The following is a 21675-nucleotide window of genomic DNA, read 5'->3' as shown; positions in this document are numbered from 1 at the left end:
GGGAAGGCAGACCCCCATTGCCTCGGACTATGAGGGCCAGAGTAGGTGGGAACAGAGGAGGAGGATCCCGGTCTCTCAGGGGAGAGTGAACGGCAGGAATCCATCTTGGACCCCCACCCCCACAGAAAACGCCACAGCGTGGTGAGAAGGGTCACCCAGTAAGTGACGAGTGCATGGGGCTCTGCCCCCTATAGTGTAAGAAGTGTGACAGCACCGCCCAGGAAGCAAAGGTAAACAGAAAACTGTCAGGATGACACAGATCATGATAGAGATCCCGGTGACGCAGCTGACTAGACAGCAAATATCTAATCTAACGAAGCAGCAGATAGGAAATCTTTCTCAGGCACACTTCTGAGCTTTGGTTATATGAATGCTTACAGACCTGACAGCAGATCTTAAACAAGAAAGGAAAGGAATGAAGGCTAGTCCTGCTGAAATGAATAAAAACACATACTAAACTAGTGGTGAGGGGAAAAAAACCAGGGATCAAATCAACAAATTGGAACATAGGGAAGAAACATACATTCAACCAGTGCAGAAAGAGGAAACAAAAACTGAGTAAAATGAGGAGAGCCTCAGAAACCTCTGGGACACTATAAGCTGGCCAACATCTGAATCACAGGGTTGCCATAAGGTGAAGAAGAACTAGAAATTTAAAAATTATGTGAAAAAATAATGAAGCACAACTTCTCTAACTTGGGGAAGAAAATAAGACTTACAGGTCTAGGAAACACAAAGAGTTCCAAATAAACTGGACCCAGGGAGAACCACACCAAGACACATTATAATCAAAATGTCAAAAATTAAGGATAAAGAGAGAATCTTAAAAGCAGCAAGAGAGAAGAAGAGAATTACGTACAAAGAGGTCCCATAAGACTATCAGCTGATTTCTCAAAAGAAACTCTGCAGGCAAGAAGGGACTGGAAAGAAATAGTCAAAGTAATGAAAAGCAAAGACCTACAACCACAATTACTCTATCCAGCGAAGCTGTCATTCAGAATAGAAGGGCAGAGAAAGTGTTTCCAGGACAAAGTAAAACTGAAGGAGTTCCTCAGATCCAAACCACTGTTATATGAAATGTTAAAGGGACTTGTTTAGGAGAAAGAGGATCAAAACTATGAACATTAAAATGAAAACTGTATCACAACAACTAACAACAGAAGCTAGGGAATCGAAACAAAGGCAAACTAAGTAGGCAACGAAAGTGGGAAAAGAATTATAGGTATGGGGAACATACTAGGGGGAGGTCAGCAGGGAGGGGGAAGATGGGAAAGGGAGGGAGATGGTACAGGAATTAAGAAGCACAGTAGGAGGGAGTGGAATAGATAGGAAGATGTTGAGAAGAACTATATGCACAACCAACGGGCATGGACTAAGGCGGGGGGCAACTAGAGGGTGGGGTGTCGCTGGCTGGAGGGGAACAAAGGGAAAATAAATTGGGACAACTGTAACAGCATAATCAATAAAGAATATTTTTAAAAATGTTCTTATGAATCCTAATATAAATGTAATACCATTCTCTATGAAGACCAAAGCTTTTATCTAAAAAATAATGATTGAGGTAAATAAAACATACACCAGCAGTATTTTAACATGTTTTCCTTCCCTGTTCTCTTTTTCCCTAAAATAAGATCTATCAGAGGTCAAAGTACAATAAAATAAACACATTCTTCTTGATAGTATTAAAAAAAAAAAAATGGAATAGCATTTATCTGACCAAAAACGTTCTCTTCTTTTGGTTCACTTTCACCTTCTACTTTCTTGCTTCCTCATATGTCTATACTCTCTTTCAACTGAAAAATTATAAAGACTTTAAACAGACAAAAAATATTACTGGTTGTTCTTTCCCTGCCCAGAGGGCCTTCTCAGTGTTTTCTGATTATACAAGGATATGTGCCTTTCTTTGTCTCGATTTTCCAATTCTGTTACAGAAACAAAAGTTAACTTGTGCAATGACTAATGCTGAGCAGGAATTCCTAGCCAAAGAAGTACCTGTCAGGTGAGGATGCAATTAATTACCACACAGTAAAAGTAGCCAGTTTTGCATCTTTTAGCATCTACAGTATTCCCTCACTTAATATGTTCCAGACCCCCCCGCAAAGTAGAAACCTTACATTTATTCTACATTCTTAAACCTATGTAACTTTAACAACATACGTATCCTGTACCGCAAAATCCCGTGATATAGTGAAAAATCCACGATAATTAAATATAATATTTTTTAAAATCCTGCAATACAGCCACAATAATTGAACCACGATATAGTGAGGGACTGTACTCATGTCTATTCTCTGGAATTCTTTTGAACTGGTTTTAATATTTTACTGGTTTTCTCATTAACTAATGAATTAAATAAAAGCTCTGTCACGTTCATTTTATGTATGCATAAGAATCACAACTTTACCTTTTCCAAAACTATACTTTAATTATCCAGAGAAGGAAAACTGATTCCAAAAAACCTCCGCTGCCTTGCGGCATACCTCTTCAGGGGAAAGGCTAAGGGAGTAAACCCCGACAGAAAATCTGGAGCCGGAGTCCCTAAGGCGGTTTGACGTTGTAGTCAACACCGGCAACTCCTGCGGCGCACCTGAAGCCAAGCTGTATTGACTCTGTCTTTCCCTTGGACCCTTCAGCTGCGAAGAGAGGGGGGGTCTGCTGCATGGGCAACAGCAGACCCTCCATATCACCCTGCCCAGGCTCTGTAGCTTCAGCTTCACTGGAGAGGACACTCCAGCGTCATCGCAAGATGTCGATTCAACACGGGAGGAGACAGATACCGTGTCACTCCCGAGTCGGACTGCACAGCCATTCTCGGCGGTGCAGATAGACTCTTAAGAAGCTACACCATCGTCTCTCGAGACGGACGGCTGCCGAAACGAAACTTTAATTATCCCATGGCTCAGCAAATATTAATCATACTTTAATAACAGCTCAAAAGAAATATTATTGCTAATTTTATCACCATTTAGTCTCCTTGAATTACTATACATAATCCTCTCCTAAGATTTTATTACGATTTATTATCCTGAAATCTTAATGGTCATTAAAAAAAAGATTGTTATCCTGACAGAGCACTGAATAGTACATATAAATTAAGAGCAAAATATCCTAATAATAGGGACTAACATTAAGCACTTTCTATGAGCAAGACACTATTCTAAGGCACTATTCCCTCACTAAATCCTTACAACCACCCTGTCACACAGGTACTCCAACTAAATCAAAGAGAAGTAACCTGCTCAAAGTCATACTGCCAGTAAGTGCTAGAGCTATGATTTAAACTAAGAGAGTATGTCTCCGGACTCAATTAGACTACCTCTCAAAAAAAAAAATTTTTTTTTAAGGAGCCTAGCACTTTTAGTGCCATAATTCCTGGCTGCCTTACCTACATTATCAAAGAATGCATGTTATTATCCTGAAACCCATTTTTTAAAAATGTTATTGGAGAGAGTTCAAGCCAAACACCTTCATGGGTGGCAGCAGTAACAGGAAAAATAAAGACAAAAGGAGAGAGTACTTGAGAAAGTAACAGAGTGGGTTATATGCCAAAATAAAATTTAAGGAAATTCACTTTATGATAGTAAACATCCCATTTAATCCTAACTTTCATAGTTCTGTCTACTGCTCGTACAAAATTCATATAATATTCTTATACTCCTGTGCCCATGTACAAAGCAGCTTCTTCTTTATGAAAGAATGATCAAAAGGACCCGTCTGCTCTACAATCTTTTTGTGGCAGACCTTGGAATGAAACTAACGGGATTTTGGGAGAACTGAAGCAGGCCATTAAAAGTTTTGCATGCTTGAAACTGTGCTCAAGTAAATATCCAGCAATTACCACTTTTTTCTGGACTTTCTTGATTCTTGAACTCTTAATTTGTAGAGCAATGAAATCCTTCAAACAGCTCCAGAATGACCCATATGACCAAAGAGCTTCAAGATGTGACCTGGAAGATTCCAAGCTGACTAAAAGCTGCCAAACCTTAGGACTTTTTCAACAGGTGATAACTTACCAAAACAAACACTTGCTGTCTCTCTCACAGTCAGGTTAAACCCCAGCAGGTGGAAAAGAAGCTTACTATTTGAGTTACTAACGGTGTTCAAGTGTAGGCTTGAAGGTTAAGTATAAAGATTAGTGGAGAATTTTTTCCATTCTTAGAAAAATCTAAAATAAAGCTAGGGTTTAAATGTTAAAACAACAAATTTGTCACCTTCAGTGTTTATAGAGAAACAAACAGTATATCATTTCATAAGCAGAATCACTAAGATCAGAAAATAAGACACAATTAAGGTATCAAAAACTGATAAAGACGAAAGGATAAAGGTACTAATTACAAAAGTTACTAAAATATTGTTCTAGAGATTAAGAAAATTCTAGATTTGATTACAAGGCATCTTCAAAAGTATCACCTGCCACAATTCTAGTTAAGTAAGTATAAATTAAGTATGAATTATAGATAAGAGTTTTAAACTAAATGAAAGACTACATTGGGCCTAATTACTCTAAAATTTTTCCCAAAATATCAGACACATAGAAAATCCTTTTATTTCAAGTACCTACCAACTCCAGAAAATGCATTAATTTTCATGTCATTAAAAGTATTAGTTATTCAAATAATCAGTGCTGTGGAACTGTAAATTGATGCAACTACTATGAAAAACAGTATATGCACCGCTACGTTTACTGCAGGTTATTTACAATAGGATATATAAGTAACCTAGGTGTCCATTGATAGACAAGTGAATAAAGGAGGTATGGGGTGTGTGAACGCGCACGTGCGTGCGTGCGTGTGTGTACACACAATGGAATATTAGTCATAAAAAAAGAATGAATCTTGCCACTTGACAACATGGATGAACTTAGAGAATATTATGCTAAGTGAAATAAATCAGATAAAGACAAATACCAGATGATTTCACTTATATGTGGAATCTAAAAAACAAAACAAGCAAACAAAAAAAAAAAAGAAAACAGAAATAGACACACAGAAACAGAGAATAAACTGATGGTTGCCAGAGGGGAGAAGAGTGGGGCATGGTGGAAAATCTGAACAGATTAAGAGGTACAAGTTTCCAGTTATAAAATAAATAAATCACAGTAATGTAATTACAGCACAGGGAATACAGAAAATATCATAACTATACGTTAACAGACGGCAACTAGACTTGTCATGGTGATCACTTCATAAGGTATACAGATGTCAAATCACTATCCTGTACACCTGAAACTAACAGAATATTGTATGTCACCAACACTTTGATTTTTAAAAAGCATCTTAAATAGTCTCAGCAATCCTGAGAAAGAAGAACAAAGTTGGAGGAATCACAATCCCTGATATCAGACTAAACAAGGCCATTGTAATGAGAACAGCCTGGTACTGGTCTAAGAACAGACATATAGATCTACGAACAGAGCAGAGAGCCCAAAAATAAACCTAAGCCTTTATGGTCAAGTAGTATTTGACAAAGGAGGCAAGAGCATCAATGGAGTAAAGACAAATGGTACTCAGAAAATTGAACAGACATATGCAAAAACCATAAAACTAGAACACCAACTTACACCATACACAAGAATAAACTCAAAATAAATAAAAGACCTAAACATAAGTCGCAAAACCATAAATATCCTAGAAGAAAATATAGCCAGTAAAATCTCAGATATCTCTTGTAGTCATATTTTTGCTGATATGTCTCCTAGGGCAAGAGAAAAAAAGGAAAAAATAAACAAATGGGTCTACATCAAACTAAAAACCTTTTGCATAGCAAAAGAAACCATCAACAAAATAAAAAGGGAACCCAGTGTATCGGAGAACATATTTGCCAATGATACATCTGCTAAGGGGTTCATTTTCAAAGTATATAAAGAACTTATAAAACTCAACACCAGGAAGACAAACAATCCAATTTAAAAAATGGGCAAAGGACCTGAACAGACACTTCTCCAAAGAGGACATACAGATGACCAATAGACATATGAAAAATGTTCAATATCACTGGTCATCAGAAAGATGCAAGTTAAAGCCCCAAGGACATATCACCTCACACCTGCCAAAAGCGCTATCATCAGTAAATCAACAAACAAGGGCTGGAGAGGATGTGGAGAAAAGGCAATCCTCATGCACTGTTGGTGGGAATGCAGACTCGTATAGCCACTGTGGAAAACAGTATGTAGTCTCATCAAAAAATTAAAATGGATTTGCCTTTTGACCCAGTGATCTCAGTTCTGAAAATATATCCTAAGAATCCCAAAACATTTGAAGGAGTATATGCACCCCTATTTCATAGCAGCATTATTTACAATAGCCAAGATCTAGAAACAGCCCAAATGCCATCAGTAGATGAATGGATAAAAAAGCTGTGGTACATTAACTGAGAGAATATTGCACAGTCATAATAAGGAAGGAAATCTTACCATTTGTAACAGACAGCATGGATGGACCTAGAGAGTATTATGCTCAGTGAAATAAGCCAGTCAGAGGAAGACAAATATCATGATCTCATTGAATTGTGGAATCTAATGAACAAAATAAACTGACAAACAAAACAGAAACAGAGTTATAGACACATGGAACAGGGTGACAGCTGTCAGAGGAGAGATTAAATGGAGAACTGGATAAAAAATGATGAAGGGATTAGCCAAAGAACACATCTGCATGACCCATAGTCAAGAGAGAACAATGTGGTGATGCCAGAGGGAAGGGCGGGCGGGGGCTGGGTAGAGGAGAGCAAAGGTGGGGAAATAGTGCCAACAATAAAAATAAAGACAAAAAATTATTTTTAATTTAAAAATTTTTTCAAGATATTTTTCTTCTTCACAAACTGTAAATTCAAATAATTAAAGTGGTAAGTAGTTATTGTCAAGACAAGTTTTAATGGAACTGTTCATTGGTAGCAAAGCTGACTAGGCTACAGAAATAACACTAGTCTCCCAACAACGGTTTATTAAATTGTGCTTCCCTGGATGTTCCTGGAGTTTGACTCTCTAAGTACATACAACTTTTTATCAATTTTATTTTCAATAAAGAAAACTGAAGGAAAGATGGTACTCACTTTTCAATCTCAATGCCAAGTGGATTAGCAGGACGTAGGGACAAGGGAGGAATTCCTTTATTCCTGTCAGTACGCATATCATAATAATTCATTTCATCAACCCACACAGCAGACTGGTCCAAAATACCTACCAAAATGAAGAAAGAGCACATCCTTATTAAGATATAGACAACACCAAGTACAGCAGTCCCTCTCTATATTGCGGTTCACTTATTACAACCTCACTGTATTGCAGGATTTTAAGAAAATATTATATTTAATTATTTATCGTGGATTTTTCACTACATCGCGGGATTTTGAGGTACTGTATATGTATGTTGTTAAAGTTACATAGGTTTAGGAGTGTAGAATATGTTTAAGAACATAAGTAGTGTTTATAAGTGTGGAAAAGGTTAATAAGGGACTGGAAATGGTTTGTAAGTGTGTGGGAAGGGTTTATAAAGCCTTAAAATATATATACAGTATTCCCTCACTTATTGTGGGTATTACGTTCCAGACCACACTGTGAAGTAGGAACCTTACATTTATTCTACACTCTTAAACTTACGTAACTTTAACAACATATGTATACAGTACCGCAAAATCCCGTGATATAGTGAAAAATCCGCGATAAATAATTAAATATATCTTTTTAAATCCCGCGATATAGTGAGGCCGCGATAAGTGAACCCCGATATAGAGGAGGACTACTGGAAATACTAAAATAAATGTCAGGTTCCTACTTCCTGGATTTTCACCTATCGCATGGGGGTGGGGGGTGTCTAGAACATAATACCCGTAATAAGTGAGGGAATACTGTACTTTCTAAGTTTTGCAAGTTGCTTTATTTTTTTCAGGATCTTAATGCATGCTAAGGTAATTTTTAAGTAATTTGAGAACACAAAGACTCAAAAAAATTTTTTAATGTCTGGTGTTTAATTAAAAGCACTAAGAATCTATTTTTTTAAAAAAGAAAAATAACACTTGGCTCATAGTTTCAGTGTACATTATTCAATAAAGAAGACAAATTAAGCCTCTGATAAAAAGTTCTGCTAAAACAAATTTATTTTACAAAAGCAAAAAAGTACTATTAATTTGGTAAATTAAACAAAATATCCAATAATTTCTTATATAAAGAAATCAAACACCCTTCAAGGCATGCACAGCTCGTGTACTGGAACTGATAGAATTCATTAAAAAAGTGAGTAGGTAGTACCTTGAATAAAATATGACCTCTGAAAACAATAGCCTACCTTCTTTCGGGCTCTTTGTTATGCCTCTTGGCATATAACTTAACAGTTTACCAATCTCTGGACCTAGACTGCAATAGAAAATGGCCAAGCACCAGTGAGCAGAGAGGCAAGGCTGGACACTAAGAAGGCTTCATGAAGGAGGGTTATTTAATCCCAGGCAACTTCTAGATGTATGAACCTTTATGAACCCGCTAATTTTATCAGTGCCCACATTTTCTGCCACTATGCAACAACAGACTCCGTCAGAGGTTATACTCAAGTCCAGATATTCCTGAGTTCAGTTAGATAGGCCTTTACTGAGCCCACACTGTGCTAGGCCCTGAGATGGGGGGAGCGAGAGGTTAGAATAAAATTAATATTGTATTTTCAAATCAGTTTTCTTTATCTTCTGTAAAAACATGACATGAAATGATACTGGATTCTGTTAAGTACATCCAGGAAACACCAAACAAGTTTGTGTTTAAGGTTTTGAAAGATGTTAAATAAAAATGAGTAAAAACTGTTAATGTATATATGTACACATGAGGTCTGTCCAGAAAGTATCTAGCCATGTGACATGAAAAATAGACACATTTATTGAAGAAGATATAAGATATAAGAAACACTGTACAAAGGACAATGACACCTCAGTCCCCTTCAAAGTAGGCACCTTGGAACCTCACAGTTCTCCCAGCATCTGTTCCACTGCTCAAAACATTCTGTAAAATCCTTTGCTGGAATCACCATCAGCTGCCCTGTCGTATTTTCTTATTGAGGGTCTGAAATCTCTTCCCTTTCAAAGATGACTTTAGTTTAAGGAAAAGCCAGAAGTCGCAGGGCCACCAAATTTGGTTCATTGGTAGCAGTTTCAATCAAGTCATTACAATTACAGCATGATATTCCTTCTGCTCTGGCAGCAGAAGCTGCAAAACAAATTTTGCCATGACACATTTCATGCCAAGATCCTGCGTCAAAATCTCAAGACACAGTAGTTTTTGGAACCCCCAGATCAACTTCTAGTTCTTGCACTGTCAGGTGCAGATCTTTGTTGATTGTAGCCTATACACGTTCAACATTCTCAGGTGTTCTGTTTGTTGCAGGCCTTCCAGAACATGGACCACTTTCAACAGATTCTCAACCATCTTTGAAGCATCTGTGCCACTTTTATTTGCGCTGCACTCATTTCATCATTCCTGAAAACCTTCTGAATCATCCAAATAGTTTCTATAGAGGAATGCTCAAGCTTAATGTAAAATGTGATGCAAATTCATTGTTCTAGTTAGTCATTTTGAATGCAATGGCCACATGGTACACATGCCCACTCAATAGTGTCTACCACCACCACTGACTAGTACAGTGAAGTCATTGTTCACGCATGTGCATTCCAGTCCTCTCCTTGGCTTCCAGATTATATCAATGTCGTGCAAACTGTTCTCATTAACATAAATAATGGCTGGACTTTTTCCAGACAGACCTTGTATGTGTGCATGCACATATATGGATATACATAAATTTCATTTTCAAATTTCCTTTAAATAAATTTCTCAAATTTTTATTTATAAAAAACTAGAAATTTAGGAAAGATAATGCTGCAGAAAAGTTCTATAAGAAAGAAAACAAAAACAATTTGTGAATTTACTTTTCTATACCCAGAGAGAAGTATGGCCTGGGTTTAATTACACCTCTGGTATTCCTACATTATACAAATATTAATCATATACTGACCATGTGCAAGACATTACAGAACCAAAAAATGAATTTGACATTATTATTATTTTAGGAGAGGGGATGGTCATGCACAGAAATAGCTTCAAGAAAAAACATTATTACTGGTCAGCAGCATGAGAGCCATGAGAGGACCTCCAGAACTCTCCCCTTGAAGTTAAAAGACAGACAGCTATAATTCAACAAAAGACTCTGCTCAACACAGAAACACATCCGAGACATCATGCACTGAGACATCTGAAGGAGAGTGCATCTCAGCTAACAGTGGAGACAGCAGAGGGAGAAGGAGAGACGAAGCTGTGGGCACTCCCATGCCTGCATGAGCCATAACAGCAAAGGCATGAAGTATAACTACCACTGGACAAACTGGAAGGGCATAAACAGCAATCAGACCTCAGTGCCTAGATCAGGGTCAGAGAAATAGTGCAGAGTCAAACAGCTCCACAGTCAACTACCAGACAAGGGATTCCGCAGGTGCAACCTGCCCATATCTTTGTCCTACAGGTAGCAAAATCCTCACTTGGAAGATGCAAAAGGGTTGAAAAAACTTCCAGCCTAAGTGGTCTGTACTCATTACGGTTAAGTACATGAGGAAGAGCAGAACCACAGACTCACAAAACTACTTCCCCTACCAAACCCTCCTGCACCCATCTCCACGCAACCTGGTAGAGACTGGGTCAACTCAGACAGAACTGGTTGATTGGCAGCTTCTGGCTACCTTCAGGTGGGAACACTGAAAACATTCAAGAACCCACAGCCCACCACTTTCAATCCTTGGGAATGGTGCCCCAAGACCCAGGTGGGGAAGGTCATCCCCCTTCTCAGGAAATACCAGGCATATTCCACAGTCCAGGATACACTGCTGCACAAAGATCCTAGAAGCCACAGGAGTGCAGGTAAGAAAAAATAAAAACTTGTTGCACTTCTGCACCACCTAATGTAAAACAAAAGGAAGACATCTACTTATCAACCTGCTAAAAACAGGGAAATGTCAAAAAAATTTTTTAAAAAGTTTTCATTCCCACAAATTTTCAGGCAGAAATAATCCATCAAGCACAATAAGTAACCAAGATAAATAAGGAACATGGAAAGGAAATGAAAAATTTCCAGAAAATAAACATAATATGAAACACTGAGATTTAAATAACAGAATTCAAGATTGCAGTTTTGAAAGAACTAGAGATACAAGGAAACTCAGAAATGCAATTCAATGATCTCAGAAATAAAATTAATGAACAAAGGGACTACTTCACCAAAGATACTGAAACTATGATAAAACTGAAACAGAAATTCTGGATCTGAAAAATGCATAATAAAATAAAGAATTTCCTGGCAAGATTAGAAAATACAGCTGACCAGAAAGAGGAGTGAGATTACTGATATAGAAAATAGTAATTTAGCAATAAATGACTCAAGTGGAAGACTCAAAATTTCTAAAAAAAGAATTCTACAAGAACTAGCAATTTAAGAATAATGGGTATACCAGTAGAAGAGCTGGAGAAGGTAACAGAGAGCCTATTCAAACAAATAATCAATGAGAATTTCCCAAAACTATTGAAAGAACTGGATCCCTGAATCCAAGAAGCTAACAATTCACCTAATTATCTCAATCCAAAAAGACCTTCTCCAAGGCACATTATAATTGTCAAAAATTAATGACAAAGAGTTGTCATGACAAGAAGAGAAAAGACAATGGTAACCTTTAAAAGAAACCCCATTAGACTGTTAACAAATTTTTCAGCAGAAAAACTGAAGCTAGGAGATAAGAGTAATCAAATATTCATAGATAAATCACAAGCCAAAAAAATATATCCAGCAGTTATGCATTAGATATAAAGAAAAAATAAAGGCTTTTCCAGACATACAGAAGCTGAGAGAATTTACACCACAAAACTTACAAGAAATGCTGAAAGGTAATCTACTTGACACAAAAAAGGCATAAGGTTACAAAACTATGAGCGAGTTGAGAGACAGAAACAGAAAATGTCAACTCTCATTTGAATAGGGTATTAAACAGTTAAATAAAACATAAAGGTTGAAGAAGATAGAAACATTAAAAGAAAGACAATAATACTGCAACATGAAAATCAATGCACGGGGAGACACAAGATGGCAGAGGAATAAGTGGAAGCTACACTAATCTCCTCCCAGGACCAATCTGGAATTATAATACAACTAAATTGTGGAGAAATCATCCTGAATAACCAACTGAACAATAGCTGGAGAGAAGCCTTATAACCAGGAAGAGACAGAAGAAACCACTTCACAACGTGACTAGTACAGAGTGGAAGGGAGGCGGGAGAGGGCTGGCTGGGCTCCCATGGGTGGCAGCTGAAATTCTGGAAGGATATTTCAGTGCCCGAGAGGGTTCCCCATGAGAAGTGTGGGGACTAAATTCCAAGCTGGGATCCCCAGCCTACAGGCACCAGAACCAGGAAAGGAACCCAGATAGCATCCAGCAGTGGGATTTCTGTCTGCCAGGGAGAAACAGATGGAGATGCAGAGAGCCTCTTAAAAAGCCAATGCACAAAATTCCGTTTGCAGACACTTAGCCTGAATTCTGGCAGAGGGAGGGCAGTGTGGGCCAGTGATGCATAAGGAGAGTCTGGGGCTGGTGACTTTAGGGAGAGAACAAAAGAAGCCCTGTGCTTAGTCATTCCCCATTCTGCAGAAGCCACCTTTCTCAACTCAGAGCTCTCCTCTCCAAGTGGCATCCGTCTAAGGGGAAGCAATAGCTGTGAACAGGAATCATTCTTGCCCCACCATGTGGAGCTTAAGCCTGACTACTGATTACAGCTTGAGGCTGTATCATCAATTAAGTTTAACAACTAAGTTGGTCTCTGGGAGCTCTGGGACTTCAGCTGGCCCTCTCCCCGGCTCTGTGCTGGTAAAAAACAGCCTTGGTCACAAGCACAGGCTGAGCAGAGAGCACCACACTGTGGATTGCTGATAGTTCCAAAGAGATTGCCCACAGCCTGAACCAAAAAGTCTTTGCATATCTACCTAATACACAGAAACAAATACAAAGAAGCAACCTAAATGGGAAGACAAAGAAACAGACCCCAAATGAAAGAACTAGAGAATTCTCCAGTAGAAGAGTGAAATGGAGGCAAGCAATTTATAAGATAGAGTAATGATTATAAGGATATCCAACAGCATGAAAAAAGACACAGAAGCCATAAAAAAAGGACAAGTCAGAAATAAAGAATGCAATATCTGAAATAAATAATATACTGGAAGAAATAAACAGTAGGTTAGATGAAGCAGAGGATCGAATCAGTGATTTGGAAAACAAGGTAGAAATAAAACACCCAGGTAGAGCAACAAAAAGAAAAAAAATTTTTTTAAACATGAGGAGAGTTTAAGAAACATTATGGAAAAATAAAAAGTGTAACAACATCACATCATGGAAAAACTAGCAGAAGAGAGTGAGCAAGGGATCAAGAACCTATTTGAAGTAATAATGACAGAAAACATCCCTAATCTAGTAAAGGAAAAAGACAAAAAAATCCAGAACACTCAGAAAGTCCCAAAGAAGTTGGATCCAAGTATACCTACACCAAAACACATCATAATTAAAATGGCAAGGCTAAAGACAAAGAGAATCCTTAAAGCCACAAGAAAAAAGCAGGTAGTTACATACAAGGGAGCACCAATTAAACAGTCATCTGATTTCTCAACAGAAACATTTCGGGCCAGAAGGAATTGGCATGAAATATTCAAGGTGATGAAAAAAAGGAACTACAACCAACGCTACTTTACCCATTGAGGCTAGCATTTAAAATCAAAGGAGAAATAAGGAGCTACCCACACAAGAAAAAGCTAAAGGAGTATGTTAACACTAAACCACTACTGCAACAAATGTTAAAGGGCTTGGATGAAAAAGAAGAATAAGAACGACGACAACGACGATGATGACAACAACAACAAAAAAAAGAGCAAAATATTCCAACAATAAAATGGCACTAACAATAATCTAACAATAATCTAACAATAATCACCTTATATGTAAATGGCTTAAGTGCTCCAACCAAAAGACATAGTAAGAAAATAAGACCTATGTATATGCTGCCTCCAAGAGACCCATCTCAGATCGAAACACAAACTAAAAGTAAAAGGATGGAAAAAGATATTTCATGCAAAAGGAAAAGAAAAAAAGCTGTGGTAACAGTACTTATAGCTGACAAAACAGACTTTAAAACCAGGGCTATTGTAAGAGACAAAGAAAAACACTACATAATGGAAAAGGGAACCACCCAACAGCAGAATGTAACCCTAGTAAACATTTATGCACCCAACATAGGAGCACCTAAACATGTGAAGCAAATCTTGATGGACAAAAAGGGAGGAATCAACAGAAACACAGTTATAGCCAGAATTTTAACACTCCCCTGACTTCAGTAGATAAATCTTCCAGACAGAAAATCAATAAGGAAACAGCAGCCTTAAATGACACACTAGATTAAATTAATTTAATTGATATCTTCAGAGCATTTGACCCCAAAGCAGCAGAATATACATACTTTCATGGGTACATGGAACATTTCCTAGAATAAACCACATATTAGGACACAAAACAACTCTCAAAAAATTTAAGAAAACTGAAATCATATCAAGCATCTTCTCTGACCACAACACTATGAAACTAGGAATCAATCACAAGAACACTGAAACACACACAAGGACACGGAAACTAAATAACATGTTATTAATAAGAATGAGTCAACGAGATCAAGGAAGAAATCAAAAGATACTCTGAAAAAAATGAAAACGAGCACACAACAATCCAAAACCTGTGGGACACAGAGGTAGCAATCCTAAAAGGGAAATTCATCCCATTGCAGGTTTAGCTCAAAAAAAAGAAAAAAGAAAAAGAAAAAGCTCAAATATATCCTCTAACTTTATACTTAAAGGAAATTGACAAAGACAATAAAAAAAGCCAAAAGTGAGTAAAAGGAAGAAAATAATAAAAATCAGGGCAGCAATAAATGAAACAGACTCTTAAAAAATGATACAAAATATCAATGAATCCAAGAGCTGGCTCTTTGAAAAGATAAACAAAATTGACAAACCTTAACCAGACTCATTAAGAAAAAGAGACAGGACCCAAATAAATAAAATCAGAAAGAAAAGAGGAGAAGTAACAACTGACACCAGAGAAATAAAAAGGATTTTAAGAAAATATTATGAACAACTATATGCCAACAAACTGGACAAACTAGATGAAATGGATAAATTCCTGGAAACACACAATCTTCAAAAACTAAATCAGGAAGAATCAGAGAATCTGAAAAGGCAGGTTATACCTAATGAAATTGAAGCAGTAATCAAAAAGCTCCCAACAAACAAAAGTCCTGGACCAAATGGCTTTCCAGGTGAATTTTACCAAACATTCAGAGAAGAACTAACACCTGTACTTTCAAACTATTCCAAAAAATCCAAGGGGAAGGAAGGCTCCCAAGCTCATTTTACAAGGCCAGCATTATCCCAATTCCAAAACCAGATCAAAACACTACAAAGAAAGAAAATTATAAGCCAGTATCTCTGGATGAACATATACACTAAAATCCTCAAAAAATATTAGCAAACTGAATATAGCAACCCATCAAAAAGATCATACACCATTATCAAGTGGAGTTTATTTGGGGAATGCAAGGTTAGCACAACATTCGCAAATCAATAAATGTGACAAACCACATAAACAAAATGAAGGGTAAAAACCACATGATCATATCAATAGATGCAGAAGAGCATCTGAAAACATCAAGCACCCATTTATGATAAAAACTCTCAGGACAGTAGGAATAGAGGGAACATGCCTAAACATAATAAAGATCATAGATGATAAACCCACTGCCAGTATCATACTCAAGGGGCAAAAACTATAAGCATTCCACTTAAGTGGAACAGACAGTGATGCCCATTTTCACCTCTCTTATTCAACATAGTATTCGAAGTCCTAGCCACAACAATCAAACAAGAAGAAATGAAAGCCATCCAAACTGGAAATAGTAAAAACTGTCTTTATTTGTAGAATATATGATACTGTACAAAGAGAATCCCAAAGATTCCAAGGAATTATTAGAACTAATAAATGAATTCAGCAAAGGAGCAGTATTAAAAATTAATATCCAGAAATCAATTGAATTTTTATATGCCAATAATGAACTAACAGAAAAGGAAATTAAGAAAACAATCCAATTCACAATTCCATCAAAAATAATAAAACACCTAGAAACAAACCTAACCAATATGTAAAATATCTGTACTTGGAAAATAATAAGACACTGAAGAAGATACAAATAAATGGAATTATATACTATGTTCATGGATAGGAAGAATTAACACCATTAAAATATCCAAACTACCCAAAACAATCTACAGATTCAACAGAATTCCTGTCAAGATACCAATGGCGTATTTCACAGAACTAGAACAAATATTACAAAAATTTATATGGAACCACAAAAGGCTCGGCATAGCAACAGTGGTTCTGAGAAAGAAGAACAAAGTTGAAGAAATCATGCTACCTAATATCAAACTATACTATAAAGCAATAGTAATCAAAACAGCATGGTACTGGCATAAAAAGACACATAGATCAATGGAACAGAATACAGAGCACAGAGATAAACCCACATCTTTATAGTCAATTAATATTCATCAGAGGAAGCAAGCACTTACAAGGGGCTAAGGGTAGTTTATTCAATGGTGTTGGGAAAATTGGACAGAATCATGCAAAAAATAAAACTAGACCACCTTCATATACCACACACAAGAATAAATTCAAAATGGATAAAAGACTTAAAGAGTCAGACACAAAACCACATAAATCCTAGAAAAAAAAATTGTCAGCAAAATCTTGGACAGTGCTCGAAGCAGGACTTTATCAGATATATGTCCCCAGGCAAGGGAAACAAAATAAAAAATAAATAACTGATACTACATCATACTAAAATGTTTTTGGACAGCAAAGAAAAAAATCAACAAAATAAAATGACAACCCACAGACTGGGAAAACATATTTGCCAATATATCTGATAAGGGGTTAATGTATGAAATTTATAAAGAACTTACAAAACTCTATACCAAAAACAAACAAACAAAGAAACCCAAACAACCAAATTAAAAAATAGGAAAAGAGCCTGAGCAGACGCTTCTCCAAAGAGTGCATACAGATGGTCAATAGATATATGAAAAGATGCTCAACATCATTAATCATCAGAACAATGCAAATTAAAAGCACAATGAGATATTATCTCACACCTGTCAGAATAGCTATCATCAATACATCAACAAACATTAGGTGCTGGTGAGGATGTGGAGAAATGGGAACCACTGTGCACTGTTGGCAGGAATACAGATTGGTGCAGGCACTGTGGAAAGCAGTATGGAGATATCTCAAAAATTAAAAATGTATTTGCCTTTTAAGCCAGCAATCCCACTTCTGGGAATATATGCAAAGGAACCTAAAACACTAATTCAAAAGAACATAAGCACTCCTATGTTCATTGCAACATTACTTACAATCACCAAGATATGGAAGCAGACCAACTGTCCATCAGTAAATGAGTGGATAAAACAACTATGGGACATTTACACAATGAAATACTACTAGTCTGTAAAAAAGAAGAAAATTTTACCTTTTACAACAGTATGGATGGAGCTGGAGAACATTATACTAAGTGAAATAAGCCAATCAGAGAAAGAAAAGATTTCACTTATGTGTAATCTAATGAACAAACCAAACTAACAAGCAAAATAGAAACAGACTCATAGATACAGATCAGGATGACAACTAAGAGGGGTTGAGGTTGTTAGGGGGTGGAGGGATTGAGTAAAAAGGAAAAAGGAGTCATGGATATGGACAACAGTATGGTGATTGCTGGTGGGAGAGGGATATAAGGGGACTAAATGGTAAAGAAAAAAAATACAGTAAAAAGGAAAAAAGATGGGGTAGGTGGGGGAGAGAAATTAGGGGAAAAGGGGACAACTGTAATTGAAAAACGAAAATAAAAAAAAAAGGAAAAAAGAAAGCAATGCATAGGAATAATGTGTGACAACAAAAACATAAAAGGTGTGGGGAGAAAGAATGAACTTGCTCAGGTAAATGGAGATAAGAGGCAACTAGAGGAAAAAGTGTGATTGTACATATAAAGCTTTCTTTCTGTGTAAACCTAATAGTAACTACAATAAAGATATCCAGAAATGAAACAAATACATAACAAATGAGAAAAGGGAGGAAAGAAATCATAGAATACCACAGGCAGAAAGAAAAGGGAAAAAAACAAATAACAGAGACACAACTACCAGAAAACAAAAGATATTATAGGAAATCCTCCTATGTCAATAATCATATAAACACAAATGGACTTAATTCACCAATTAAAAGGTGCAAATAACATCCAGCCAATATGGAGGCCTAGACAGACATGCTGCGTCTCCCTCCACAACTAAGAAGAAATACAACTACCTCAAAAGTAGAGACAACCAGAAGTTCCAGAAAACTGAACTGCATGGAAGTCCAACAAAGTTATAAAGAAGAAATACTCATCCAGACAGGTAGTAGGGGTGGAGCTGGGGCGGAGCAGACACGGTGTTGTGGCAGCAGCAGATGAGGCAGGCCAGGGGAAAACGCAGTCACATGTTTTAAAAAGTTAGGAGGGACACCTGAGAAGCGTTTCCAGACCCGGACCAGACCACACAGCTCACAGTCCCAGCACTGGGGAAAATCAAGCCTCATTGCTTTTGACTGTGCAGATCAGTGGGGGTTGGGGCAGAGGAAGAAACTCCTGGTCTCTCAGTAGAGTCCGTTTGTTTAAAGGGTCCCCCTGGTCCTAGAATGACTGCAGGCCCATCCACTATGGCAACAACGGCCAGGGCAATAGCTAGAGAGGCACCAGGCCCATACAAAGTGGGAGAAGTGCCTGGAAAAGGGGCGAGTGCTGAGACAGCGGCAATATTCCCTCTCTGACCCGTCCCCCACATACCACACCATAACGTGGTGAAACGGGTCGCCCGTACTGAAAATATCTAAGGTTCCACCCCTTACAACATTGCAGGAGCAACAGTTTACCTAAGACACAGAGACAAACAAACACTGGAGCCTGTCAAGATGAGGAGACAGAGAAGTATGGCCCAAAAGAGGGAATGGATCAAGGTTCCAGTGGGAGAACTAAGTTACGAAGAGATAGCCAACCTCACAGACAAGGTGATACCCAACCTAACAGGTGATAATTTCAAAACACTGGTGATAAAGATGCTCACAGACTTGACAGTTATGCTTGAGTACAGCAAACACATAAGGGAAGAAGTGAAGGCTATGCTAAGTGAAACAAAGGATAATCCACACAAAACCAATGGTGAAGGGAAGGAAACTGGGGTTCGAATCAATGATTTGGAACATAAGGAAGCAAAAAACAATCAATTAGTACAGAATGAGGAAACAAGAATTGAAAAGATGAAGAGAGGCTTAGGAACCTCTGGGACAACTTTAAACGTGCCGACATCCAAATCACTGGGGTGCCAGAAGAAGAGGAAAAGCAAGAAATTGAAAGCTTATGTAGAAAAATAATGAAGGAAAACTTCACAAATTTGGTGAAGGAAATGGACATACAAGGCCAGGAAGCACAAAGAGTCCTAAACAGTTAGACCAAAAGAGGACCACACCTAAACACATCATCATTAAAATGCCAAAGGTTCAAGATAAAGAGAGAATCTTAAAAGTAGCAAGAGAAAAACAGAGTTACCTACAAAGGGGTGCCTATAAGACTGTCAGCAGATTTCTCAAAAGAAACTTCACAGGCGAGAAGAAACTGGCAAGCAATATTCAATGTGATGAAAAGCAAAGATCTACAACCAAGATTACTGTATCCAGCAAAGCTACCATTTAGAATAAAAGGGCAGATAAAGTGCTTCCCAGACAAGGTAAAGCTAAAGGAGTTCATCATCACCAAGCCATTATTATGTGAAATATCAAAAGGACTTACTTAAGAAAAAGAAGATCAAAACTATGAACACTAAACTGACAACAAATTCACAACTATCAACAACTTAATCTAGAAAATGAAAACAAAATCCAACTAAGCAAACCATCATAGAACAGAATCATAGGTATGGGGATCATTTGGAGGGTTATCAGCTGGGAGGGGGAAGGGGGAGAAATGAGGATATGGTGCAAGGATTCAGAAGCATAATTGGTTGGTACAAAATAGACAGGGGGAAGTTAAGAACAGTATAAGAAAGGGTGAAGCTGAAGAACTTATATGCACAATCCATGGACATGAACTAAAGGGGGTGGAATTGCTGGAGCAAAGCGGGGTACTGGGCAGAGGGGAGCAAAGGGGAAAATAATAGGGACTACTGTAACAACGTAATCAATAAAATATACTTTGGAGGAAAAAAAAGATGTAGAGTAGCAGGATGCATCAAAAAACAAAACCTAACGTTCTGCTGCCTTCATAAGATACATCTCAATTGCAAAGACAAGGACTCACAGCAAATGTGACAAATTATACTCCAAGCAAATGGCAACCAGAGAAAAGTGGGTGTAATCATAATTGTATCAGACAAAATAGATTTCAAGATAAAAAAGAAGAGACAAAGATGGACATTTATGATAAAAGAAAACAATCCATCAGATATAGCACTTACTGAAACATATGTACCCAACCTTGGAGCACCAAAATACATGGTTGGGCAAAAGTTGGTTTGCAGTTGTGAAAACATGAAAAGCAGAGTTTACTCTTGTATTATTATTTATTAATTATTTTATTTTTTCCATAGGAACAACTGTAAACCTACTTTTGCTTCACCCTTTATATATAAAGCAACAAAATACAATGATAGTAGGGTACCTAAATACCCCACTGACAGCAATAGATATATCATCCTAATGAAAATCAATAAGGAAATATCAGCCTTAAATGACACATTACACCAAATGGACATAATCAATATTTACAGAGCTTTTCATCACAGACCACCCAAATATACATTCTTCTCTAGTGCATGTGAAATATTTTCAAGAATAGACCATATGTTGGTGCACAAAACTAGCCTCAACAAATTTAAAAAGACTGACAAGATATCAAGCTATATCACAGCAAATTCAGTAACCTAGAAGATATGAACCTATTCTTAGAAATATATAACCTTCCTAGAGTCATGAAGAAAAATCTAAATAAACTAATGAAGAGTAAGAAAACTGAAAGTTATTAAAAAGCTCCCAAAAAGTCCAGGACCAGACAGATGGCTTACGTGAATCTGAACAAACATACAAAGAAAATTTAATAGCTATTCTTCTCAAACTATTCCAAATGTTTTTTTAAAGAGGCAAAAGTTCCTAACTCATTTTATGAGGTCAACATACCCTGATACCAAAACCAGATAGGGAAAATACAAATAAAGAAAATCATAAGCTGATGTCTCTGATGAATATAGATGCAAAAAACCTGAACAATTACTAGCAAATGGAATACAACAATTAAATAAAAAGATAATAAACCACAATCAACTGGAGTTCAATACAGGGTCCAAAAACAGTTCAACATATAGAAATCAATAAATGTGATACACCACATTAACAAAATAAAAGTCATACGATCATATCAATAAATACAGAAAAGCATGACGAAATAAAACATCAATTTATGATTAGTAAAACACTCAATAAAACGAGCAAAGAAAA

The 21675-nt window shown here is 37.1% G+C and overlaps 1 protein-coding gene across 1 annotated transcript in view; it reads right to left on the bottom strand.

Annotated features, from left to right (window-relative positions):
- EXOC2 (exocyst complex component 2) overlaps nt 1-21675 on the bottom strand; it is a 239568-nt gene that overhangs the window by 203572 nt on the left and 14321 nt on the right. Inside the window, exon 3 of the mRNA XM_090269916.1 lies at nt 7051-7177. Within this exon, the coding sequence (XP_090126042.1) occupies nt 7051-7177 (127 nt within the window). The remainder of the gene's footprint in view (nt 1-7050; nt 7178-21675) is intronic.

The sequence above is a fragment of the Furipterus horrens genome, unplaced genomic scaffold (assembly GCF_987537825.1).
Source record: "Furipterus horrens unplaced genomic scaffold, mFurHor1.1.pri manual_scaffold_3, whole genome shotgun sequence".
NCBI classification, from domain to species: Eukaryota; Metazoa; Chordata; class Mammalia; order Chiroptera; family Furipteridae; genus Furipterus; species Furipterus horrens.
Note: the sequence above shows the minus strand (reverse complement) of the source record. Positions and strands in the feature narration are given on the sequence as shown.